The sequence below is a fragment of the Copadichromis virginalis genome, linkage group LG6 (genome assembly GCF_057382275.1).
Source record: "Copadichromis virginalis isolate Kocher_CV1m ecotype Utaka linkage group LG6, C_Virginalis_male_GT1.1, whole genome shotgun sequence".
Classification (NCBI taxonomy): Eukaryota; Metazoa; Chordata; class Actinopteri; order Cichliformes; family Cichlidae; genus Copadichromis; species Copadichromis virginalis.
This window is the reverse complement of record NC_140623.1, coordinates 19,081,156-19,105,159: the sequence shown is the minus strand read 5'-3', so window position 1 is coordinate 19,105,159 and position 24,004 is coordinate 19,081,156. Positions and strand designations below refer to the sequence as shown.

Here is a 24,004-nt window from a genome sequence, read left to right as displayed (position 1 = left end):
AGTCCCTGCCCGAAGGGCTACCAGGGATTTTGAAATTTTGAGAGCCCTGAGATATATTTATTTTTTTAATTATTTTTGTTTCAGCAACATTAAATTTAAAAACTGTACTTTTGAGTTAAAATATATATTTATAATTTTAATAAATGACAAATTAAAAAGGCATGAACATTTTTTTTGTATCGAAAAACTATCGAACCGTGACACCAAAGTATCGAACCGAACCGAACTGTGAATTTTGTGTATCGTTGCACCCCTACTAGTTTCTTAGCATCACTGAGACAGGATGTTCCTAATTTTATAGTACAAGTACAGACCGAAGGAAGGTTGGAAATGCATGACTGTTTTTACCCTTCTCGTCTCCCCAGCCGGTGACAAAGCACGGCGTCCCAGCAGGCATCACGACCCCAGGTTTCGGCAAGCAGATGGGGCTGATCTCTTTTGTCATATTGACAGGTTTGGCCAAGTGAACCAGGGCTATGTCGTTGGTGATGTCATTGGGATCCTGCTCGTAGACAAATCCTTTGTGGCGAATGATGGTATCCACCTTGTAGCATTCCTCAGCTGAGGGAATGTCCATGGAGGAGTTCATGTGGTGCTTCCCCAGGCACATGCGCCAGAAGGAGGGTACATTCAGTGGGCTGGAAATCAAGTGAAAGATAAATGTGAAGGAGACAGAACAGGTTTTTATTTTTTCTTCAGCTTCTCTTTTAGCTTTGGCTGACTTTACTAATGATTGAATCTAAAAGGTCTCTACAGTTTCGTCTGATTTCTACAGTCATTGATCCGCACTGATTACTCCAGCTAGTTCCTAACTTTAGCTTTTGTATGAACAAAGCACACATAACTGTATGTAAGGGTTAAACTCATTATAACGAGAGCTATAAAGCTGAGGGAAGATACAGATTCAGGTGATATCTCCCATTTCTTTACACTTTCATTTGATGAATTGTAACTTCAGATTTATCAGGTATAATCACTTTCAAAAACTGTGCTATTTAAATTCCTATAATTTAGATAGTTTTGTAGTTATATCTTACAACATGAAACAGTGAGCAGCAGTCAGGATCCATTCTTCATGAATCAAAGAGCCTCCACAGCCATGCATATAAGGTATAGGAGAGAACGGTGAAGCCTAAAAAGAGAGACATGAATATTTATAGAAGAAAAGATCTGCTCTGTCACTGACTGTCATGCAGAACAGGAGCTGACAGTACCTGCATAGAGACTTGCCAGGGCCAGGAGTGGGGGATCGCTTCTACACCATTTACAATTCTCACAGTGGCTGTGCTAGGTTTCACCTCTGGGTTTCCACAATTTTCTGGCCAGACTGGGAAAAGAAAGTGCACCATTTATTATCTATACCAGTCATACAGTAAATATATTTTAAGTAAAGAATAAATGAGAAAAAAACCCAGTAGCATAGCTTCTTTAAACTACAACATCAGTTTTTCTTACAGTAAAAGATAGATACAGTAAATTTAAGCATTACAGTGTAATACTGTCAGCTTGGTTACCATTATACTGTTTTTACCTGTGAAATATAACTGCATACCCCAACACCCAGAGGTTTGTGTCAGTCTCTGTATTTTGGTGAACTATGAAAGGATATCAGCTGTGTCACAATTCTCCTACTCCTTGTGCCAGACAGGCATAAAACTGCTGCTGTTTTCAACATTGGACCAACAACCACTCTGAAGGTGAACTAGGCAGATGTGATTGACAGCGGCAGGAGTCTCATTCAGTGATGCCAAACCTTGCAGGTCTAAACCTTAACACCACAATGTTTAGTCTGTAAACTGAAATTACAACTTGTAAATTAGTGATTGAAACATTTGTGTTCATTTATATTTGCGTCAAATACACAAATAAATTAGGAAGAAATTTTCAGTGGGTTCAGATTGTTATTTGTATCAGTATTTACAGAATTTACCTGTATTTGCAAAGAACATCACAAATGTAACATTACAGTTTGCAAAAACTCAGGTTGCAGTTAACTCTCAATTCAAGTGCATAATCCTAGCTACAGTGGCTGCCATTCAATCCATATTTGTTTACGCTGGATGAGGCTGTCAAACTTTGTGAAAAGAGTCTGATATAAATAAATAAGAAAGTGAAACTCAATTCTGTTAATGACAGCGATACTGAAGAACTTTTCTGTCAGTAAGCACTGCTGTTTGTCTTTGTTAGCTACTAACAAAGCCAAAAACAGCTTAGCTTAGCTGCTGTTAGCCCTTGTTAGCTAATGCTACATACTGTTGGTAAAACTTTCTTTGAAGTGGATCTTATATTTCTTGGACTATATATATGTATATATATTTATATATTTATATATATATATAAATTCTCGGATCCTTCATATCTTAAGATATAAATAAAATTTGCCTCCATTTCACATAAAGGGCTACAAGTTCCTTTCTTCTCTGACTGTGGTGTATTACTATGTGGCTAGTATCTAACCCTATACATATACCTCATTAGCTTTAATGACGATCTGTCTCAGCCCTTATATTCAAGATGGCGGGCAACATGGTAGCTTCCACAAACCAATTAACACTCGATGTATTTTTAATGATAATTTCAGAATTTATGACCATGCATTAATTGTTGCAAAATGCAATTACACACTAATAAATGTAAATCTATGAGTAAAGTATTTTTTTTTTATTAAATAACCTAAAAAACTATGGCTGACTGTACCTTTAAAGTATCTTTATAGCAGTTTTTTACAGTGTATGTCTACACTCACTGATGGTGATGTTGTCCCATGGATTACTAGGGAGAGGTGGTAGAGTTGGGAAGATACTGGTGTCAGTAGTCCAGTAACCACGGAAACCTTGGCTGGCTCCATTACTAAGGAAGCGGATGACGACTGTGTTACTAGGGATGTTGATGAGGGGTGGAGGGGCAAATCCGCAGAATCGACCTGCAGAATAGAGGAGAATAAATTACAGTTTTCCACCATTGTGTGTTATGTGACCTGAGACATAAATTGTGGACGGTATTTAAAGTTCGGAGACCCACCGAGTGATGCCATCGTTTCACCATTGATGACCTCCACATAGTCCACACAATTTCCTAACAGGTTTACAGCTTGCAGCTCAAAGTGAGTGAAGGCTACATGAATACTTCTTGATGAAGGAACGTTGATGCGCCACGTGCAGACAATCTGGGCTTGGTGGTCATTAGGCCAGTAAGGAGAAGTAATTTCACCCTGATCACTGCTGAAAGTCCCTCCACATGGAACTGAAGTACAACAAGAAGAAACAGGAGGGAAGGGAATAGAGTTTGAAAAGAGGAAAGGAGAAGATTTAAAAATATTATGAAAATTAGATATTTAAAGCTTTACATTTTTTAATTTTCCCTCGCAGTCTTATGTTATCTTACCTTTTGTAGCATCCACTGCCCTCCAGGTGGCAGTGAAGCCTGAGTCAACCACTTTGTCGTTGGAGGAGAAACTGATGTGAAGCGTATTCCCATCACTCACCATGTCTGCAGGAGGCACGTGACTGCAGTGGGTACCTGAGGTAATATGAAAATGTGTTAGAAGCTCTGTCCTAGGAGTTCATTTCATAATAAAAATTCCCCCCAAAAACTGCAGATATGTGTTTGAGACATTTAGGGCTGATCACATGTGACACCACTATCTGTTCAGTGCTATGCCTGGCAAACTGATTAATGGCACTTTACTACACAGTAAAAAAGGGTTATTTGAGTATATATTCTATCTCAATAAGTTGCTTGTACCAGTCTGTTTAATGCCATGGTTCTTTAGCACATGGTGGTTATATAACTGAGTGCCATTCTGGAAGTGAAAGCTCCTTGTGGGGGTCAAAGGTTTTTCTTTTATTTGTTACCGGTCTGTAGGTATTTTTACTTGGGTAGAGATTTATTTGTCTACTTTGGGCTTCTGGTTGCCATGCATGCTATGCAGATGTTCAATTTTTTTTAGCCTGACAAATTTTAGGTTTTATCCTGACATCACAAATGATCAAACTTTAGACATTATAATGATTGGTTACATCACTGTCACAACAACAAGAGGCTGCACTGACTGTGCTGAAATGTCTGCGCTGGTGTCTAACATGGAAAGAAGGCAGATCCTCACATACCCAGACTTCCTGTTTTGTCTGAGAGTCTGACTTTGTCATTTAGGCACAAATCACTCTCCTCCAGAGAGAAATTGTGGAAATGGAGGTGAACCAATTTGCCTTCAGGCACTTGAATGTTCCACTGGCACTGGGCTGTGTTGCTGTAGGTGCCAGGGTAACCCATAGAGGACAGAGTGCCACCAGTACCAGTCAGGTCCTTTGGTCCCCCACAGCCTGATGCTACATAGAGAAGACAGAGAGAGAAAACTGGCATTACACTTTGACTTTGTCACATATTGTCACAGTGGGGAAACGAAGTATGTTTAAAGAGCTGGATTCATACTGTGCTCATTGTAGAGGTGTCGGCGGATGACATTTGTTATCCACGGGATGTAGGCAGAAGAGCGGGTGAACACAGAAGGCTTCTTATCCATAATGCATCCAATAGGGCCAAAGCTAGTTATGCCATGAACTTCCCATGGATCGCCAATTTTATCCTGGCAAACCAGGGGTCCCCCTGAATCCCCCTGTCAAGAGCAGAACATTAAAACACTAAAGTGGTTTTGTTGTTCTTTTAAAAGATTAGATAAGATAACTTTATTTAGTCCCACACTGGGGAAATTCACCTGTTAGAACCTGACAAGAGTCGAAAGGGAAAGTGAAATCAAAGCCACACTACCAAGAGTAGTTAAATCCAAAGTTATTTATCCTGAGTGAGAGGATGTTGAGAGGTGAGAGGTGTTGTCTGTAATGGACATTAGCTTGGCTATCATCCTCCTCTCACCCACCTCATCTATGGAGTCTAGGGGACTGAACTGGAAAGAGCTGGCCCTCTTCCCCAGTCCATTAAGTAGTTTCCAGTTTCTCTCTGTGCTACCATCTCACCAGCAATGCTGACCAAAAGACATCAGCCTGCCCAACAGATGGAGTCTTGTACAGAAATTAAGCGTTATCCGACCAGACCAGTTTACTGTTAAGATAAACCTCAATTTATGGCCGCAATATAGCTCCTCTTATAGTTCTTCTTTTACCTGACAAACAGACTTGAGCTCATCAGGCAGTGTATAACCACAGCAGATCATGGAGGTCTTGACCTGGAACCACCAGTAATCCATCCTGTTACAGGTGTCATAAGGCACCACAGGCAAGGCGACCTGGTTGAGCGCTTCTGCAGCTTTAGGGTTAATTGAATTACCTGATAAACACACAGAGTCATTTCAGTTGTTACAGAAGCCTCGAGATTGACGCAGGAACATTAAAAAAGAGGCATTTACACATTAAATCCAGCAGAGGGCATGCTAAATATACAATTCTGAGGTGATGCAGTTCTAGTTCTTTGTAAATAAATATCACTTTAACACAGCTCTGAAACATCAGGCTACAATTATTTTATCAGAGGCTGCTAATGAACATGACAAGACAAAAACAGCACCAGTTTCATCTCCCCAGCCGGTGGCGTAGCACTTCTTTCCCTCAGGTAGGGCTTCCTCTTCAGATGGAAGGCAAGCAAATGATATCTCATCAGTGGGTGTCACCTCTCCATCCAGTCTGACCAAGGCAATGTCAAACTCCACCGAGGGCACTGTGGGGTACTTGAAGCCCTCGTGGCGATAGATACCAGATATGTTGAAGCATCGCTCACTCGGCTCCGTGTAGGTCAAGTTGTGTTTGCCGAGGCACATGCGCCAACGCTCCAGCTCATCAGCGTATCTAGGTGGGAAATGAGCAGATGAACTAATGCTAATGCTTTACACTGTACCTGTCACTGTCAGTGCACTGTGTGACATAAAGCTGTATCTGTTTGGATTGTGGGATTTCTAGTTCCACAAAAATGTATCTATCATATATATGTATACTCGAAAGGCTCCATGGTGCACCAGCGCCTCTATTTCTAAAGAACACTGTAGCCTATTAGCCAAAGCGTTGAGGCATTTCTAACAAGGCATTGTTCCCACACTGTAATAAGCCCGAGGTAACAGTGCACACACACACACACACACACACACACACACACACACACACACACACACACACACACACAGACAGAGATAACTGCCTCCTGAGATTACACAAATGGGCTTCTAGGAAGTTTAGGAAAACTTTTGCAGAAATAAAAGCCAATAAAAGCCAGACTTAAATGTCATTTCTTTGTAACTGACTTGAAAAACTTTTTTTGGAACACATTACTAGAAATAGTACATGTATTTATTGATGAGGGAACTGAACATGTACCTTATAAAGCAGTGGGCTGCTGTAAGTACCCAGTTCTTATGAATAAGAGTACCACCGCAGGTATGGGAGAATGTGGGTTCTGGCTGACTGGTCGGCCAGACCTGAAACAAGCAGAGAAGAAACTCACTAAACAGGATGATGATGATGATGATGATGATGATGATGATGATGATGATGATGATGATGATTAAATGTGATGAACAGCATTGGGTTCAGATCTGTACAGTCAATCAGAAAATTAATATAGGATACAGAAAAGGACACTGATATCATATTGTGAGGAAACTGTAACTGCACAGGTTATGTACTCGTGAGGCTTTTCGATGCCGTTTGTTTTCATCTTTCTGTGAATTTTCCTCATTGGCACATGGAGATTCTCACCTGCATGGACACTTGCCAGGGCCAGGAGTGCGGTGTGGCTGGCTCTCCATTCACAATACGTGACACAACAGCAGGAGGAATGGCTGGTTTCCCACATGTGCTTGGCCAGTCTGGAAAGGCAAACACCCACATGTACAGAGTCTCTCGAGAAATGATTTGTTTGTGCACTGTACAGGCTACACAAACAAATCTGTGCCTGTGTAAATAAAGCCTGAATAGACGACACGTATCAGCAGCTAACAGACTTGTGTTTTTTTAAAAATAATTTTCCAGTTGTATCAGGTTTAAACTGTGTGGTGTGTCCTAATGATTCTGGCTTTTAGTAATATGCACACATACTGCAATGTCTTTATCTTCATTCAAAAATAATACGATGCTCCTGCGGCAAAATTCAGCTAATTGATGTCACAACATGGACATGCGTGAAGATATAAATTTATTAATCTACAGACTTCCCACTAAACTGTCCCAGTCACTCTTATCACACATTTTCTTCCTTTGTACTCATTTTACTTGCATCATTCTATTCACAGGGCGACCCTGCATGAGCCTGAATGAGTAAAATCTCCTAGGCAGTGGAGCCCATCTATAAAACTATTTTCAGCTATCGGTTTGGCAGGGCCCTGCGCCACCTGGGGCTCATTGGCAATTTGAGAATGGAAATCAGGTGACAACCGGCAAGTTAGTAGGAAAAGTCGGCACATCAAATCACCTTGCTGTACTGCACATCTGGGAGACAGTAAAGAGGGTGTGAAGAAAGAGTAAGCAGAAATCATGAATCAGATGAATGTGTGAAATGTGTCTGTGCAACAGCTGTGCTAAACTCTTATCTGGGGGTCAGTTTAATTGGCTAGTGGGAACTACTGCCCAGCTGAAAGTGTGTTAGTTAAGATTAAGAAATACTAAACAGAGTGATCGATTTTATAAAATAGCTGCAGGTATTGAAGCCGTGCTGTGACAAATTGCAGGTCCTTTATTTCAATCCGTGCAGAGCTCCACTGTCCCTAATTATGGCAAATGCTGCCTGACTGTTTCAGTACTTGCAGCAGTGTTTAACAGCGATGTTAAATGCAGCGCACTAATTTATTGTTTTGCCACTCGGATTCAGTGTGACACGCTGACAACGTGACATCTGATATATTACTGCCTTTTAAGGTTGTCATTGCTAATTTATTAGCAAAGAAATGCTTCTTTGCGCACACAGTCGACACTGTATTCTATTGAAAGACCTTTGAGCTGTCTAATGCTACAGGGAACAAATGTGAACCTGAACCTAGCGAACTGGAAATCTAAAACAGTGCACCACAACAGGCCTTGTATAACTGATGGGAATAAACATATTGTTTATGAGTTCAACACAGATCAGTTGATTTATTTTCGTAGAAAAGTGTGGATCGATGTAGCTTCACCTATGCAGTCTAGGTGCTTGTAATAAACTGTGTGGGGCTGGAGCAGATACTCCACCTATGATGATGTTGTCCCAGGGATTGGGCTGAACAGGTGGCTCAGTTGGAGCAGGCAGGCTGGGGTTTGTTGTCCAATAGGCCCTGAAACCTTTAGCTTCAGTAAGCAAGTCTGTATGGAAACGAATCAGCAGCCTGTTGCCGTTTGTCTGGATGGGATCAGGCAGCGTAGTTCCACAAAACTGACCTGAAAGGATTGATGACAAAAAAGTTTGTCCACAGTTCCAAAGTGACACAAAAAAGCTTCTTCAATTAACCGAAGCAGGACTTTCAGTTACTTTCGCTCTGCAGGTACAAATTATTTGGGGAACAGACATTGGCAGCTGTAAAAACCTGCTTACCATAGCTTTGAAGCAGTGCAGAAGTCAGACCATTGATGTCATAGACCATTATGTTATCATAGCATGTGGACGTTAGGGCATCTTTTGCTTCGAGGTCAAAATGGGTGAATGTCAGCGTGATTTTTTTCCCCGAAGGCACCTTGATGTTCCACATGCACTCGGTGTTGGCCTTGTAATTCATGGGCCAGTCCTGGGACTTGATAACTCCGGTTTCCTCCTTTGAAGAAAAGCCACAACCCAGGATTTCTGAAACAGACAGGGGAAATGATAGAAAACTGCACGAGAGCCTACTATGAAGCATAGTATTGAATGTAACTGGCTATTTACTCCGTTGCATTAAGTATAACTTTGAAGCATTTTTAACTTCTTTGATTATTTTGAATTTATTTTAAACTTTTCATTTTTCATAAACAATTTAATATGATGGACAGTTTAAAACATTCACCTTCACTGCACAGCTTACATGATGATGGCTAAAACATCCATTAAAACATATTAATAATTCAGTATATTTACCAAACTCATTTTTGACACAGCACCGAAGCCTGCTGATAACCTTTATGTGTTTTATTCAAGTAGACAGCAGGAGTTTTAGCGTTATATTTTTACACTGTGTGATTGGTGCTTTAACTTTTTCTTCACCAGATGTGCAGCTGCAAATTCTTCTCTAGCTTCATAACTGTGATTAAAATAAAGAAAGGAGTTTTATCATTTTCTTTGGATGCTTGTCACTATGCACTCCTGCGCTTTGATAGAGCTCTCCCTATTTATGCAACAACTATATTTCTCCGCTAATTCCAAAAGGCACAAAAACAGCACTGCACGTGAGTAAAGCATGGCAGTGGTAGCATCATGCTTTGGAGCTGTTTTTTCTTCAGCCGGAGCTTTATGCAAGGTGAAGGGAATTACAACCCATTTCAGACATTTGTCAGAACATTAAAGTTTTGTAACAGCAAAGCCAGAACCCAGACCTGAACTCAGGTGAAAATCTGTGGGACGAGTTGAGGAGGACCGTGCACAAGAGATACTCTCGTACTTGGACAGATTTGGAGTGGGGGCAAATATTGCCAAGTTGCGATGTATCATGGTGATAGACGCCTACCCAAAAAGCAAGAGGTGCTTCAAGCAAGCATTAATTAACTTTGTGAATGTTTATGCAACCAGGCTATTGTAAGTTTAAACAGATTAAAAGGTATAAATGTGTTTTTGAATGGAATGTTATGGGTTATAGATCACACTGAAGGTGTAAAAAATCCTTGACACGATTTATTTTTAATAACAAAAGCCTGGCATTTTTACAGGGGAGTGTAGACTTTTTATATCCACTGTAAATATGTGACAGAGGAGGAAGAATTTTATGTTCTGTCTAAATGAGATGCTGTACTGCTACAGCATTATGTGCCTCAGGTGTGGAGGTGCTCCTGTGTGTTTGCGTGTGTGTGTATTCGCGTGTGTGTTTTGCACTCCTGCGAGTGTGTTCATCAGCGCTCAGTACCTGTGATATCCTCAGGGTACACAGCCTCCCACTTGGCAGAGAATCCGCGGTCTGTGAGGCGACTGTCAGACTGGAAGGTCACAGATATCGTGTCACTGGCGCTGACCACCACTGGGGGAAGGATGTAGCCACAGTGTGTACCTGGATCAGCGAGAGGAAGGACAGAGGAAAAAGGGAAGGTATGAGAGAATGAAACAAAGCAGAGGAGAGAGAGAGACAGTAACATCAACTTCTAATGAGTAAAACATGTTGCAAATTAAGACGAACCCTTCACTAAGTTCAAAAAATCAGCATACATATTGGCAGATACACATGCCACATTATTAGGAACATCTGACTTGGATTACAGGACAAATTCAAATTCAAATTTTATTTGTCACGCACACAACCATACACAGTATCACATGAGGTGAAATGCTTGTGGCTGTGCAATGCAATGCCCAACCATTAAATGACAGTGGTTTTACAGTATTTACAAATTTACAGGTTATACAAAATTTACAGATTTAACTTAGAAATTTACAGTAAAAAATGTGCAAATAGCAGAAAGAGATTATAAATTATAGGAAGTATGCATGAAGAAAAACCAGCGTGCATGTGGTGATGTGTGTGGGAGAGTCCAGTCCTACACCTGGTTCAGGGCCCGAATAGCCTGGTGGAAGAAGCTCCTCCTCATTCTCTCTGTTTTGGCCTTAAGGGAGCGGAAGCGCTTCCCAGACCTCAACAGTGAGAGGAGTCCATTGTTGGGATGGGAGAGGTCCATCATAATCTTCCTAGCTTTGGACTTGCACCGTTTGGTGTAGATGGACAGCAGGTCAGGGAGCTCTGATTGAATGATGCGTTCGGCTGAGCGCACCACTCTTTGCAGATCTCGTCTGTCCTGCTTGGTGCTGTTCCCAAACCAGGTGCAGATGTTTGTCGTCAGGACGCTCTCGATGGTGCAGGAGTAAAAGTTCTTGAGCACCTTCAGTGGCAGATGGAAGTCTCTAAGTCTTCTGAGGAAGAAGAGACGCTGACGGGCTTACTTAACCAGGGTGTTGATGTGACAGGACCATGACAGGTCCTGAGTGATGTGGACACCCAGGTATCGGAAACTGTCCACTCTCTCCACTGGCGTGCCACTGATAATGAGGGGCTTGTAATTCCTTGCCTGCTTTGTAGTGAAGTCCACGATCAGCTCCTTAGCTGACGTTTAGGAGGAGGTTATTCTCCTGGCACCAGGTCTCCAGGTTCCTAATCTCCTCCAGGTAGGCCGTCTCGGTGTTGTCGGAGATCAGGCCCACAACAGCAGTGTCGTCAGCAAACTTGACAATGGAGGTGGTGTCTGATGTGGCTACACAGTCATAAGTATACAGTGATTACAGCAGGGGGCCTAAAACAGAGCCCTGAGGCGCTCCAGTGCTGAGTGAGATGGAGGGGGAGACTTGTTTTCTCAAGCTCACTAAATATAATATGGACTGCCATATTGACATGACAGAACCATGCGCTTGCTGTTGTTCAGCTAGTAACTGCGGAGGCCATCTGAGTCAAGTGAATCGCATGCAAGAATCCAGTCCAAGATGGTATGTGCTTTGTGACACGGCGTGTTATTAAGAGATCCATATACAGTGGTCACACAGAGGCATGGTCAATGAGGGACGAAGTGTGCCAAGAGTATATCACCACGAGCCTGAACTCATGACATAATTCAGAATGAAAATCTGACACCACCAGCTGAATATCACAGCAGAAATTAACTAATCAGGCCTGGCAATGTTTTTCTCACCTTCCGCTGTCGTATGCTTCTGTAGTCCACTGATGAGCTTTCAGAGTCTTTTTATTACCTGAAACCTGTCGTGTTGTTCTTCTCTGACCTTTGCAATCAACAAGGCATCTGTTTGAGATCATTCTCTAACAACCCTACTGATGGCTGTGAATGAAAATCTCAGGACCGCATGATGTGCCGCTAACATGATGCATGGTGTGGAGGACGTTGTGTTAATTACTCTGCAACTCCATAGATACATATTGTGAGCACGATGACTTATGAACAATGCACACTAGACACTTTATCCTTAAACCAAAGGTACTTCATATGGACTACATGAGCTGATCAGAATTTGGAGAACTTTACAGAGAGAAAAATAATTATTTGATCCCCTGCTGAATTAGTGACATTACTCACTTATAAACAAACGAAAAGGCTCTACTTTTGATTGTAATTTCATTTTTATGAAGGGAGACAGAATAACCAAAAGTTATTAATTGATTTGCGTGTCATTGAGTGGAATTATTTGAATCCCAAGCACAACATGACTCACTACTGTGAGGTTTAATAATCCTTGTTGAAAAGCACAGTGGTAAGGCATTTATTGTAATCTTTCACCAGGTTTGCAAACATCTCTGTTCTAAATCCTTTAGCTTTCTTGACTGCCACTTGTTAAGACAAGAATTTCTATAGGACTGAGCTCTGGGTAGACCACTCCATGTCCTTAATGTGCTTCTTCTTTAGCCACTCCTTTGTTGCCTTTGCGATCTGATTTGGGTCATTGTCATGCTGGAAAACCCATCCACAACCCATCTTCAGTGATGAGGGAAGGAGGCTGTTCTCCTCTATCACCCGGGGTCAACACACCTGAATCACATGATTAGTTTGTTACCAGGCCTCTGGGGAACTTCAGGACATGACGAGGAGGTCATTTAGCCATTTGAATCAGCTGTGTTGGATCAAGGACACATCTAAAACCTGCAGGACACCAGCCCTCGAGGCCTGGAGTTGGCCACCCCTGGTGTAATCATTTGAAAGTGAGTTTATTCCCAGTGGGATCTAGGATACGGAGTCATTTTTTTTAACACTTAAACATAAATATACTAATATACGAATTATACTAATTTGTGACCATTAGAAAATAGCAAGAAAGTGAAATGCTGAAGAGCAGTCAAAAAAACAGTATTTTGATACAGTCCTCCTTGAAATTATCTTAGAAGTTAATGAATCTTTCACAACATCCTGCTTTTGGGCGTAAAGAACACAAGGACTTTTGTCATATTTCTTATTGTTACTTTTCCTTTGTGTTTTGTGCACAGAAACATATGCCCTAATCTAAAAGTATGCCCCACTAAAACACCATTTGCTTATCTGTGAGTGTTTCACGGAAAGAGTGCATCTCAGTGCTTTAGTCCTTGAGTACTGAGCAATAGATAAAGCTGTATCAGCCTCACTGCAGCCCCTGAAGTGAATAATGAGAGGTAATTTATAGTTTGCTGTGCTCTGTGCGACCCAACTCCTAATCAACAGATTTACAGACGCAGCAGAGCGGCTGCAATAAACACAAGCCAACGGCCTCACATTCATGTGCTTCTCTCACAGGTCAACCGAGCTAAATTGCAAAAAAAAAAAAAAAAAAGCATGCAGCATGTAGTCAACCAAGACAATGCAAGAACAAAATAGAAGTAATGGCTCACCTAGAGTGCTGTATTTGTCTGAGATGATCAGTTTGTCCTCCTTGCACATTCCAGTCTCTCCTGTGATGGCCAAGTCAGTGATCTGTAGCTTAACCAGGAATCCTTTGGACACAGATATCTCCCAGGAATTATTTAAATGGGCAGGATATGGATTTGGGAAACCTGATGACTGAAGAACTCCTTTACGTCCATCAAGGATTTCTGGGCCACCAGGTCCTGTAGCGAAACCAGCACTTGGTAATACTTCCTTCTTGTTTTGCTAATGTTAAAATCTTTTAACATGGGGGGGGGTTCAGGCTTTGGAGAAGGTGCTTACCTGAAGTTGTGGCAGGTGGAGGGGTTTGTGTGGTGGGTGCAGTCATGGTGGTGGTGACAACAACAGGAGGAAGGCTGGACTTTGTGTACGTTGCACTGAATCCTTTTGAAGTCAGACTGTTGTCAGATTTGAAGCGGACCACCATCGTGTTGCTGCTGATTTCCAGCGGCTTCGGCATGGTTCCGCCACATAATTTACCTGTGATGGATTACACGTCTGTGACAAGGCGATAGACACTTACGCAGCCTTGTGTAAGAACAACAGCTTTGACATTAGTAGCTGCTACGTGTTGCTTGAGAAGTGAAGTCAGATGGAGACAGATTTAAATTCATTAAGATTAAAATAGACTCGAGAAACTTGGCCCATTGTACAGCTTCTCAAACTTTTAATTGAGCTCATCTTTTATTCATGGCCCTACAAAGTTGTCATTGTTAATGTTGAACAAAGCCCACAGTCTATTCTGACATTTTAACACATCCCGTTTTCCTCTTAGTCACATATCCAGCTTTGATGTAAACTCTACTGATGAGTGAAAACATTTTGGTATGTAAAGAAGAACTGTGGATTTTGTTTGTAATTTGTGCCATGCTTACCTGCTAACTGAGGGCTGGCCTGGTTGTAATCATAGACCTGAACAAAGTCTCCACAGGCTTCAGGGACCAGGTCAAAAGAGGTGAATGTCAGTTGGACCGTTTCACCTTCAGGCACTGTGATTCTCCACTGATTCAAAGAGCAAACGCACAGAAAGAGTGTGAAAGGCTGTGTCTGCTATGGATTTAAAGAGAGACTATTATGTTAATTTCCAACTCCACATTTATAATTCTTGGACTATAGGGCAGTAGCTTTTCACTATTTACTCTGTTGCAAACAAGACACTTTAACTACTCCCCATTTAAGCCAACTGCATTCTGATTGGCTGCCCCTTGCAAACAGGTTTAGGTGGACCCTGAAAGGACCATATTAAGGAAACCCCCTCTTATTGACATCAGCAGGCCCAAGAGTAGAAATAACTGTGTGAAGTAGTGTGTTCAGAGCAGTCTGAAACACTAGCTTTACTAGCAAATACACTGACATTATTCTTTTAAACACTGACCATATTTAATATGAGCATCCATCATTTTAACTGATGGAAAATGACAAAAGGCTTAATATTTGCCCTTTAAAATCATTTTGATGTCGTTTCAGTAATGCACAGCGCAGCCATCTGCATCACTCCTCATGTTCTCCTTCTACTAGTCTCGTGGTTTCGACATAGGCTACTGTAACTCATAAATAATTCTCTCACCGACTCTGCTCTTGTTTGGACAGACGGTGATCTGTCGAGCTCAAGCTCAGCCAGATGAAATCATGATGACAGCCAAATAATGCCATATGACTCCACATCCAAACCCAGCATGCAAAGCCGCACATCCGAATACACTCTGATTCATTTAGATGCGTTAATGAATGATCAGAACCACAAACGCCATCTGGGTGAGAATCGGAAACGTCTAGGCTCGTCTATGCTAATACATCACTGTCGTCAATGTTATGTGAGATATTTAGGAGTATATAGCTTTACCAATCCACTTTTGGCAATTAGATTTATTTTTGATTAGATTTTAAACAAAAAGCCCATAAATGATGTTCAAATTTAGGCGTAACCTATATCCTATATCTACATCTATTCAAACAGACAACAGTTTCAGACATTAGTGGCATTTATAGGAAGCAGTAAGAACACATTTTTACTATTTGCAATTACTTACATACTATTCTTATTGCAAGAGACAATTAGCTCAGCTTTACACTGAAACCAAGTGGAACCACTTGCCTTGTTTAAATGTTAAACTCAAAGCCTCCTATTAGTCTGACTTTAAAGTTTTAAAGATGTTTACCTCTGTTGCTTATCTGGTCACATCAGTTTAATATCCTAAATGAGATATTTTTAATTTTCCTGAATTAGCTGTGTTTACGCTGCCACTGGATCTGAACACTGTAACTGCATTTGAAAGTCAGATACAGTGCTTTAGGAAATCGCTGGAGCTTGGGTAAGTGCTCCAGCAGCTCTCTAATGATGTTAACTTTTATTTTTCAGATTACTTTTTGTGTGCGGATCAAACAAAACCGACAAACACGTTAATTACTGAATTTTAGACGTGTGTTTTTGAGCCTTGGAGACGGGCAGGGTGGTTTGTTTGTTATTTCTTTATGCTAATCAGGCTAATTATCTAAGTGGGTTTATTACGACCAACCTCCTTCAGCTCTGCGTGGAAAATGAAATCTGATATAAAAATGTCAGTTATAGCCGCTGTATCATACTGCAGTATGATACAGTCATGTAAGAGTCATTGGTGCTTCCTCAGATGATTCATATATGTTGATGATTGTTATATTTGCTTTTAATTTACCTGTTTTCTCATTTCTAATTGCTCTTATTTCTCAGTTTTATATCCTTCTGCTGTCAGTATTACTTCACCTTATATAGTTTCATTTTTATCTCTTCATACAGTTTTTTTATGGGTTGCTTGTTTCCTGTCTTGTCCTGTGACGATGCATTAGATTTTTAACTTTTTTTAATGGTACAATATAAATTACATTATTATTATTATTAGTAGTAGTAGTAGTAGTAGTAGTAGTAGTAGTAGTAGTAGTAGTAGTAGTAGTAGTAGTAGTAGTAGTAGTAGTAGTAGTATTCAGATGCATAGTTCCAGTCTTAATGAAATGCTGTTGGATCTGAGCTGGTGTTTGTGTGTTTTAGTTCATGTGTGTGGCTCTACCTGGTATAGCGCTCCGTTTGGGTAGTTTTGTTCTGGGAAGCCGGGCGTCATCAGATTCCCCTGATCACCTTGGAGAAAGCCTCCGGCTCCGGCTATTTCTGGCAGCAGGGATGAAGGGCACTTCATTTCCACAGATAGCGCAAGGATACCCACAGCACACCCCTCCACCTACCCACCCCAGTTTTGATTGACCATCTATTACCCCTCGTCTCACCTTGCACCCATCCCTACAACATTCGCCTTCCAGGTCAATCGTGTAACATAAGACAGAGATCCAACGTTATGTCAGGCTTATTTCCTCGATGAAGTCATTTCTTATAGTCTTACCTGATGTGAGCTGTGGAGCCACAGCTTTGTAATGAGCCTTGAATCCTCGGTCTGTTTTTCTGTCATTGGTGTCAAAGTAGACCGTCAGCTGGTTTGTCAGCGACACCACTGGGTTCGGTTTATTGTAGCCACAGTATTTACCTACAAATATCACAGATAAGAAGCTGGTTTATTATAGGGGTTGTCCAACTGGTAATAGACAGCTCTAAAGTTACAATGATCACAAACAAGCACAACAAGACCACACAGTGAACAAAAAAGGGGAAAAAAACTGAATGACCACAAAAAGGGTAAGTCATTGCTTTCAGTCCGAGTGTCTCTTTTATGTGCCGTGCTGGAGTGATCAAAAGTCTTTTACATGCATGTGTCAGAGGGAGGTACAAATAGCACTTATTAACAATTATGATGTCAGATTAGAATGACTTGAGGGGGTAGGGACAAATAAGTATATACTGCCTACTCCTTTTTAAACAAATAATAAAAATGATATTTTGTAATGATTGTGAAGGCACATGTTTGAAATAAACTGAACTGAACTGAACTTAAAGCTGTTTATTTCGCATCAGTTTATCACAACAAATGACATTGAGTTATGTAATATGTATGTAATAAATGAGGGCTTTATTGTAGTGTTAAAGACTTACAGTAGAACAATGGACACTGATTTGAATAAGCTTTGCATTTTATTTCTATATTTTTTCATATTTTTTCTTGACAAATTGTAGTTTGCAAATTAATCATATTTTGGAATATTTTCAGTGTTGCATTTAGCAAGTTTAGAAGCGCCAGAGTTTGATTATCAGATCAAATTATCCGTGGCACTTATCTCTGAGTGCTTTCACTTGATATGTTTATCTCCTTTTTTCACAGAGGTGGCATTTACAGACCTCTTTGAACTCTTTGTATGATGAAATGGTTTTACAATTTGCAGCCTCATCAGGTTTGATCTTTTTTCATGTATTTTACTTTTTTTTAAAGTCAATATATATATATGAAATACAGAATTTCCCCTAAGGCCAAATATATTTGACTTTACTCTTTTACTTCACTTCTTCTTCTTTGTCTTTCAGCTGCTCCCTTTAGGGAGGCCTCCATCTCTCCCGAGACACACCTAGCATCCTCCTCTGTCTCACAACTGTCTCACAAACCCTGTGAGTTTCCCTCTTTCCTCCTGCCTGGCAGCTCCTCCTGTCTCCTTCTCATTCAAACACATGTATTCAGTCGTGCTTATGTCTCTCCAGTGCGCACTTCCTCTCTTCCATCTGCTTCCTGGACTTATTGCAGATCACAATGTCATCTGCAAACATCACAGTCCACAGAGACTCCTGCCTGAACTCATCTGTCAACCTGTCCACCTAATTTCCCAAATATAGTCCCATTCTTTAAATCTGTGCCCTAGTCTGGCAACACCAAATCCAAGTTCATGATATTATTCCTTCCCCATAAACTCTGCTGTGTGGTTAAAAACAGTGTTGGAGTTAGTGCTGAGTAATGTGCACTGAACCAGCGTGACCGTGTGTAGCTCACTAGCTGAGTCTGCCCGTGGAGAGATGAAACCCTTAGCCTTGAAAGGGCAGATGCCCATCTGTCCAGAAACTGAACACCATCTTTTAAAAATAATTTCCTATCCCCCACCCTGCCGGAAGGCTGGAATTTATGTGTGATATTTACCGATGATTCCCACTGAGTCTTGCAGTGTGATAAAGTCTGCTGTGCAGAGCTGGGTGTCCTCCAAGGCAAACTCCTCAAACCACAAATGGATCACCTGCAACACAAACACGCAGAGGTGTTTCATCTTTCTATTTTGAATCTGAGAAGGCGCTGCTGAAGAGATAGGCGAGCGTGAGAGCTCGGTGTGAATTCTGAATGTGCACGTGTGCACGCGTGCGAGAGCAGGTTTTATGTTCGCTTATGTGTTCAAATACAGAGAAATAGAGATGCGTATAGATAACAGCCACTGTGTCGGGCATGCAGGAGGGCAGCCGTGCTGCCAGAGAAAGAAGGATCAAAGATTTGTTTTGTCCTCTGGGTCTGAGAAGGAAAGCTGAGGAGAATGAAGGAGACAAGGCAGCCATCTGTCCACACCGCTGCCACCGCACTCATCCCAGCTGTCCTCTACTGCTTGGCCTCACATAAGACAGTTTCCATAACAGTAATGTGACAAACTCTGCTGATCAGACAGCAGACAGAAGCACCGTTAAAGACTGTGAAATAGAGACACGAGTAAATGGTTTTGATCTGAACTAAAAAGAGAGATAATGTGACTGTGCTGAAACTGGTGTTCACAGGAAAATCATTTCAGACACTTAAAAGCCTGGAAATTTTTTCCCTTTAAACTATAATAATTTATTTTATTTTTTTTAAAAAAAACTTCTGATAAAGCCTTTTTATGGATGGAGTTACAAAACCAAGACCAACCGTGAAATCATCTCAAGAGAAGCGTTGTGGAGTTTTCTGAGCCACTATTACAGAGAAAACTCACCTCTGCTTTGCTTGAACCTGATCATAATAAGCCACTGTAATTTCTTGAATATGTAAATTAAAAGGATTACAGATGTTAAGATAAAACTGATTAAAATTTTTAGATAAAAACTCTTGTTGGAGTTTGTTCTTTGTTTTTCAACTTTTCTTAGTGCATAATTAAATTTTCTTTCTAATTTTACTGGTGATATAATTTAAAGAGAGGCTGAAGATCGGAAGCGCTCTAATGATGATTCTTGTCACCTTCTCAGGGTCCACGGTGATGTGCCAAGCGCAGCTTTGGCCACTGTCGTAGCTGCTGGGGTAGTTTGAGCTGGTGAAGGTGCCCGACTCTCCAGACAGCTCTTGAGGAGCCCCACACCCTAAGGTCAGCCCTGGAAATACATCAGATGGTTAAGCTCAGCCATCTTTTTTTTTTCTTCTTTTTTTTTTTTAAATCATGGCAACATGATCTCCATTTGAAATACAGCCACCCTTCATCAATTAACAAAACACCGTTCAATTCTATTCACTTCATTTTTATTCATATGGAGGCAAATCACAACAACAGTCACTGTACAATAACAAAAAAACGCTCTTCCTGTGCACTCTGTAGCTCCTGGATTCATTTGTAGATTGCAGCATTAGGAGCCTTTGAGCTGACTGCGACAGCTGATTGCTGTGCTCTTATACCCAGTGCAAACCAGGAACCTGCTAAAGCAATTATCCTTCCTTAAAGACTGTGGGGTTTATACCCAGGGATTTGGGGTTTTCACTTCTTGACTCTGAATCCCGTTTCTTTATTCAATCCTCCTTTAGATTAAACAGGTTTCAGTTAATTTGTTGCTCAGCTTAATAGTTTGTAAGTGTCATCGTCTCTGTGTTTTGATGACTGAGGTGGACTGGAATAAGTTATTTTTCAGGTATTTGGTTATAAATAAAATGATATGACAGTCATTTTTACAACACGCTGACTGAAGTGTGTTGTCAGTAAAGGCATGACCATTTATGATCGCGCAAACACTTAAACACTTGAATTTCTTTTTATTAAAAAACACTATAAAGGCATGTGATTTTAAAGTCGAAGCCTTGGTGACAGCATTGATGACACTGTGTGGCATCCACAGTGTTGTGTGTTGTGCCTGTTGCCAGAGAAGCTTCGGTCACGGCGTCTTTTTTTCTGTGGTGCAAAAGAAACACTCATCTGTAACAGAGTTTTTTCATGAGATTTACGTATTTGTTAAAGTGATGAAGACCAGGGGAAAATAATAATAATCATACAGTAATTCCTGATCAAAGAGTCAAATGTGCAGCACTCTTATTTGACAGCTGTTTTTCAGGAGCGAAGCACCAACTGATGAGTAACGTAAGAATCAATTTGTTTCTGCTGATAATCACCACTTTACGCATCTCAACAAACAATTCAGGGTTCATTCTCCAAAGACAAAACAAGTCAGCTTAAATGTGTCTGCTTTCACAAAGCAGCCATTTTCATCTATTGAATTTCTTTTTTCACGCTTAAGGCCAGAATGAGTGATTGTTTTGCTAAACTGGAGCTCTGGAAAAATAGAGGAGATGGTGTCTGTGGATGGTATTATAGTAAGGACCGCTGCAGTGGTGATGATGCATGCAATAAAATTAAACACAGTCATTTTACGATACAGAGAGCTCCTGTTTGTGCACCTTTTCTTGTGTGTGGCTTAATTTCTTAGGGATCAGAAAGTAAAAGCCCCTGTAAAAACCATTGCATGACTTGTTTACTTTTTCACATCAGCAAAAACTCATGTAGGCTTTTCTTACCTTTATTTCCATAACAGCAATTTATTAGCACTGGTCTTACATTTTCTGTTGCCTTGAGTCTGTTTCCTGCTCCGGTATTTGCTACAGAAAAGGCCGTGGAAGTCTTACAGCCAGCCCTTCTGCACTGTGAGACTGTACTTTGCCCTAAATGCTGATCTCAGCATGTTAACTTGGTCACAACTGAAGGTTTTACTCTGTTTGCATGTTTACGTTTCAGTACAGTTAAGCGTGAGATTAGTTCTTAAGGTATTTGTAAAAAACAAATAATTTAATGGCTTTAAAAATGTTTTATACGCATGTTTATATAAAAAAAAGGGGAAAAAAACTTTATTAATAATATTTTTACAGTTTATAATATAATAGCTGCTGAGATACTTTTCAGTCTGGGCCAAGGTGCAACTTCCAGAGTTGAAAAATTAAGCCAACACCAAAGTGTTTGGAGCTCCACTTCCTCTCTGTGCTTCTTGAGTTAGTCCATCATTTTAAAATGTCTGACTTTTTAGAATTAAGAATATATATTTACAGCCTGGTATAAAAAACTGTTTTGGTCTCTATGGATACTTATAACAACTCTGAGTAGGGTGAATTTTTTTTCTTGTAAGTCATCTACTTATATACTGGAGTTAGAGGCCTGGCTGTGTTGATTCACAGGTTTGTGTGTGTGTGTGTGTGTGTGTGTGTGTGTGTGTGTGTGGGGTTAAAGTATTTTGGAGCATCTTAATGGATTTTCTGACTAACATCATGGTTTGTTGTATGGTACAGTCTGTTGTGTTTAGATGATATGAGCATCTCTTACATTGTGCCCATGCAATTTATGAATGCAGCTAGCTAACCAATTATTATTGGCTAAAAATTGAATGTAGCTGTACCCTAAAAGGAAATTCCAAAAACAGCATTAGTCCAAACCCAATGGGTGACGTCATGACAGTTACTGCCTGTGAAGTAGCTGAAGTATCTTTAGGCAAATACAGAACCTTGAGTTGCTCTCAGTGTGTTCGTTAGAGAAGCAATGTTGGGTAGAAGGCACGTAGGTGCAGAATGCCCAAGCAGGAAAGTGCTATATTAGAATCAGTCCATTTAACACACAGCAGATGCAATCAAATCATTATTATGATGATGCATGTTGGTTATTTTTGTACTTTGCAATAATTACTTCAGATATTTTAGATGCTTTGAGAATTTTAGCTCAGTACATTCACTTTGGCATGTCTCTGTATACTGGCTTTGTTCAAATCAACAACTGAACAATCATTGACCAGTTATTTACCAGCAATAAAGATATGTTATTATGTATCAGCAATCTCTGCAAAATCTCCACGAGGAGCTACGAGATGCAACATGTTCACACACATGTTCATGGTCAGCACACCAAACTTGTGAATATCAAAATTTGCCTAAAAAATGTTGGAATTTACATCATAAATAAGGACTAAGTTAAAAAAATGATTTATGATTTTTATTTTAGAAGAACATAATCAAGTATATAAGAGGTTTGAGAAAATCCTCAGCACAATATTGCTTCTCGTTTTGAAGTACCTCAGGGAAATGCTGATATTAAAAGGGAGCACGGTGTGTTTCAGCAGGTGTAAACACTCACCTTCTGTTTCAGAGTCAGCTTTGTCAACGAAGTAGATGACCACAAGGCCGATGCAGGCGCCGGTCATTGCTACGAAGATAAATATCAGACATATTTCCAGGGTGCTCATACCCCGGGAACGTCCGTGACCCTTCTCCACATCCATTTTCCTCGCAGTGCAGGAGACGGTGCCTCGTCCAACAATTCACCCCTTTATTGGCCACACATTGAGGACCATAACTAAACTTTAACACCACAGATGGACCTTGAGCTCAGTCAGATGTGGTATTGCAGCACACCAGCCCTATAGATATGTTAGAGCCATAAATTTGTATCACATAATACAGTAACAGAAAGTTAATGAGTACTGAGGTGGCTGCTTCCCCAATCAACAGGTCATTAGGACTCCATCTTTAAAAAACACTGATATAGTTGATAAAAGGCAAAACCTCTGACAAAAAGAAGGAAATTTACATGCATGCAAGGATTGTTTTATTTTAGTTGGTCATCACAATCAAAAAGCTGGAGTTCTCATGAGGAAAATTCATTATCTTGCATGTTTAATTTATAGCTCTTCCACACACTACACTCAGCATGTAATTCCCTGCTTGTCAACAGATTTTAATCAGCAATAAACCTTGAAGCAGAGGCTATCAGAGCTGTACAGCTACCACGTTGGACACTGGTAAGGCTTTGCTGGACTCCTTTTGCTGTGCATCTGCTAAATGCTCACATTAGCACGATAACACATTTTGCAGTAATATGTACCATGTTCACGCTCTTGGTTTGGTGTTAGCATGCATGTGCTAATAAGCACTAAACAAAGGACAACCAAGGGTGATGGAAATCTCCTCTGTTCTGAATGTTAGTTTTCTTTTTAAGGAACTTGATAAACGTTTTTTCTTAATAGTTTTGATTATAAAACCAGATGAAAAGTCAACACATCAAAGTTTTCCAAAAAAAGTGCCATCTGACCAGTTTTTAGATCCACAGGTGTCTCTCATGATCGGTGAGACATTTCAGGAACGAAAGAGAGTCGTAGTCGATGTGTTGTTAGTGACAGAAGATCTGCAAAGTTATTAAAATGGATCGTGAGGGGACATTTAGTTTTTATTATAAACTTCCATTGTAATGCGCCTAGTTGTTAAGATATTTCACTCTTGGTGGCACTAAAAAAGGCCATCAAAATCTATAAAATTTGTCCCTGGGAAACACAGATGTTCAGACTATTGTCTGTTAAATTGAACGGATATTCCTACGCCACAATCCTGGTAGAAATAATGGCACAGCTAGAGGCCCAATAAATGCATTTGATAAATTGG

General features: G+C 40.5%; 1 protein-coding gene across 1 annotated transcript in view; it reads right to left on the bottom strand.

Moving 5' to 3' along the window:
• The window catches only part of LOC146707617 (ovochymase-2), a 32,132-nt gene extending 9,230 nt beyond the window's left edge, over positions 1-22,902 (bottom strand). The window contains exons 1-23 of the mRNA XM_085459060.1: positions 22,704-22,902; positions 19,571-19,701; positions 18,518-18,611; positions 16,847-16,987; positions 16,520-16,617; positions 14,354-14,480; positions 13,761-13,958; positions 13,445-13,660; positions 10,001-10,141; positions 8,506-8,751; positions 8,166-8,351; positions 6,702-6,811; positions 6,321-6,421; positions 5,521-5,798; positions 5,120-5,283; positions 4,432-4,615; positions 4,110-4,328; positions 3,385-3,519; positions 3,022-3,243; positions 2,747-2,923; positions 1,215-1,327; positions 1,038-1,132; positions 349-638 (exon numbers count right to left, since the gene is read on the bottom strand). Of these exons, the coding sequence (XP_085315186.1) occupies positions 349-638; positions 1,038-1,132; positions 1,215-1,327; positions 2,747-2,923; positions 3,022-3,243; positions 3,385-3,519; positions 4,110-4,328; positions 4,432-4,615; positions 5,120-5,283; positions 5,521-5,798; positions 6,321-6,421; positions 6,702-6,811; positions 8,166-8,351; positions 8,506-8,751; positions 10,001-10,141; positions 13,445-13,660; positions 13,761-13,958; positions 14,354-14,480; positions 16,520-16,617; positions 16,847-16,987; positions 18,518-18,611; positions 19,571-19,701; positions 22,704-22,848 (3,811 nt within the window). The 5' untranslated portion in view covers positions 22,849-22,902. The remainder of the gene's footprint in view (positions 1-348; positions 639-1,037; positions 1,133-1,214; positions 1,328-2,746; positions 2,924-3,021; positions 3,244-3,384; positions 3,520-4,109; positions 4,329-4,431; positions 4,616-5,119; positions 5,284-5,520; positions 5,799-6,320; positions 6,422-6,701; positions 6,812-8,165; positions 8,352-8,505; positions 8,752-10,000; positions 10,142-13,444; positions 13,661-13,760; positions 13,959-14,353; positions 14,481-16,519; positions 16,618-16,846; positions 16,988-18,517; positions 18,612-19,570; positions 19,702-22,703) is intronic.
• Between the last annotated feature and the right edge of the window lie 1,102 nt (positions 22,903-24,004).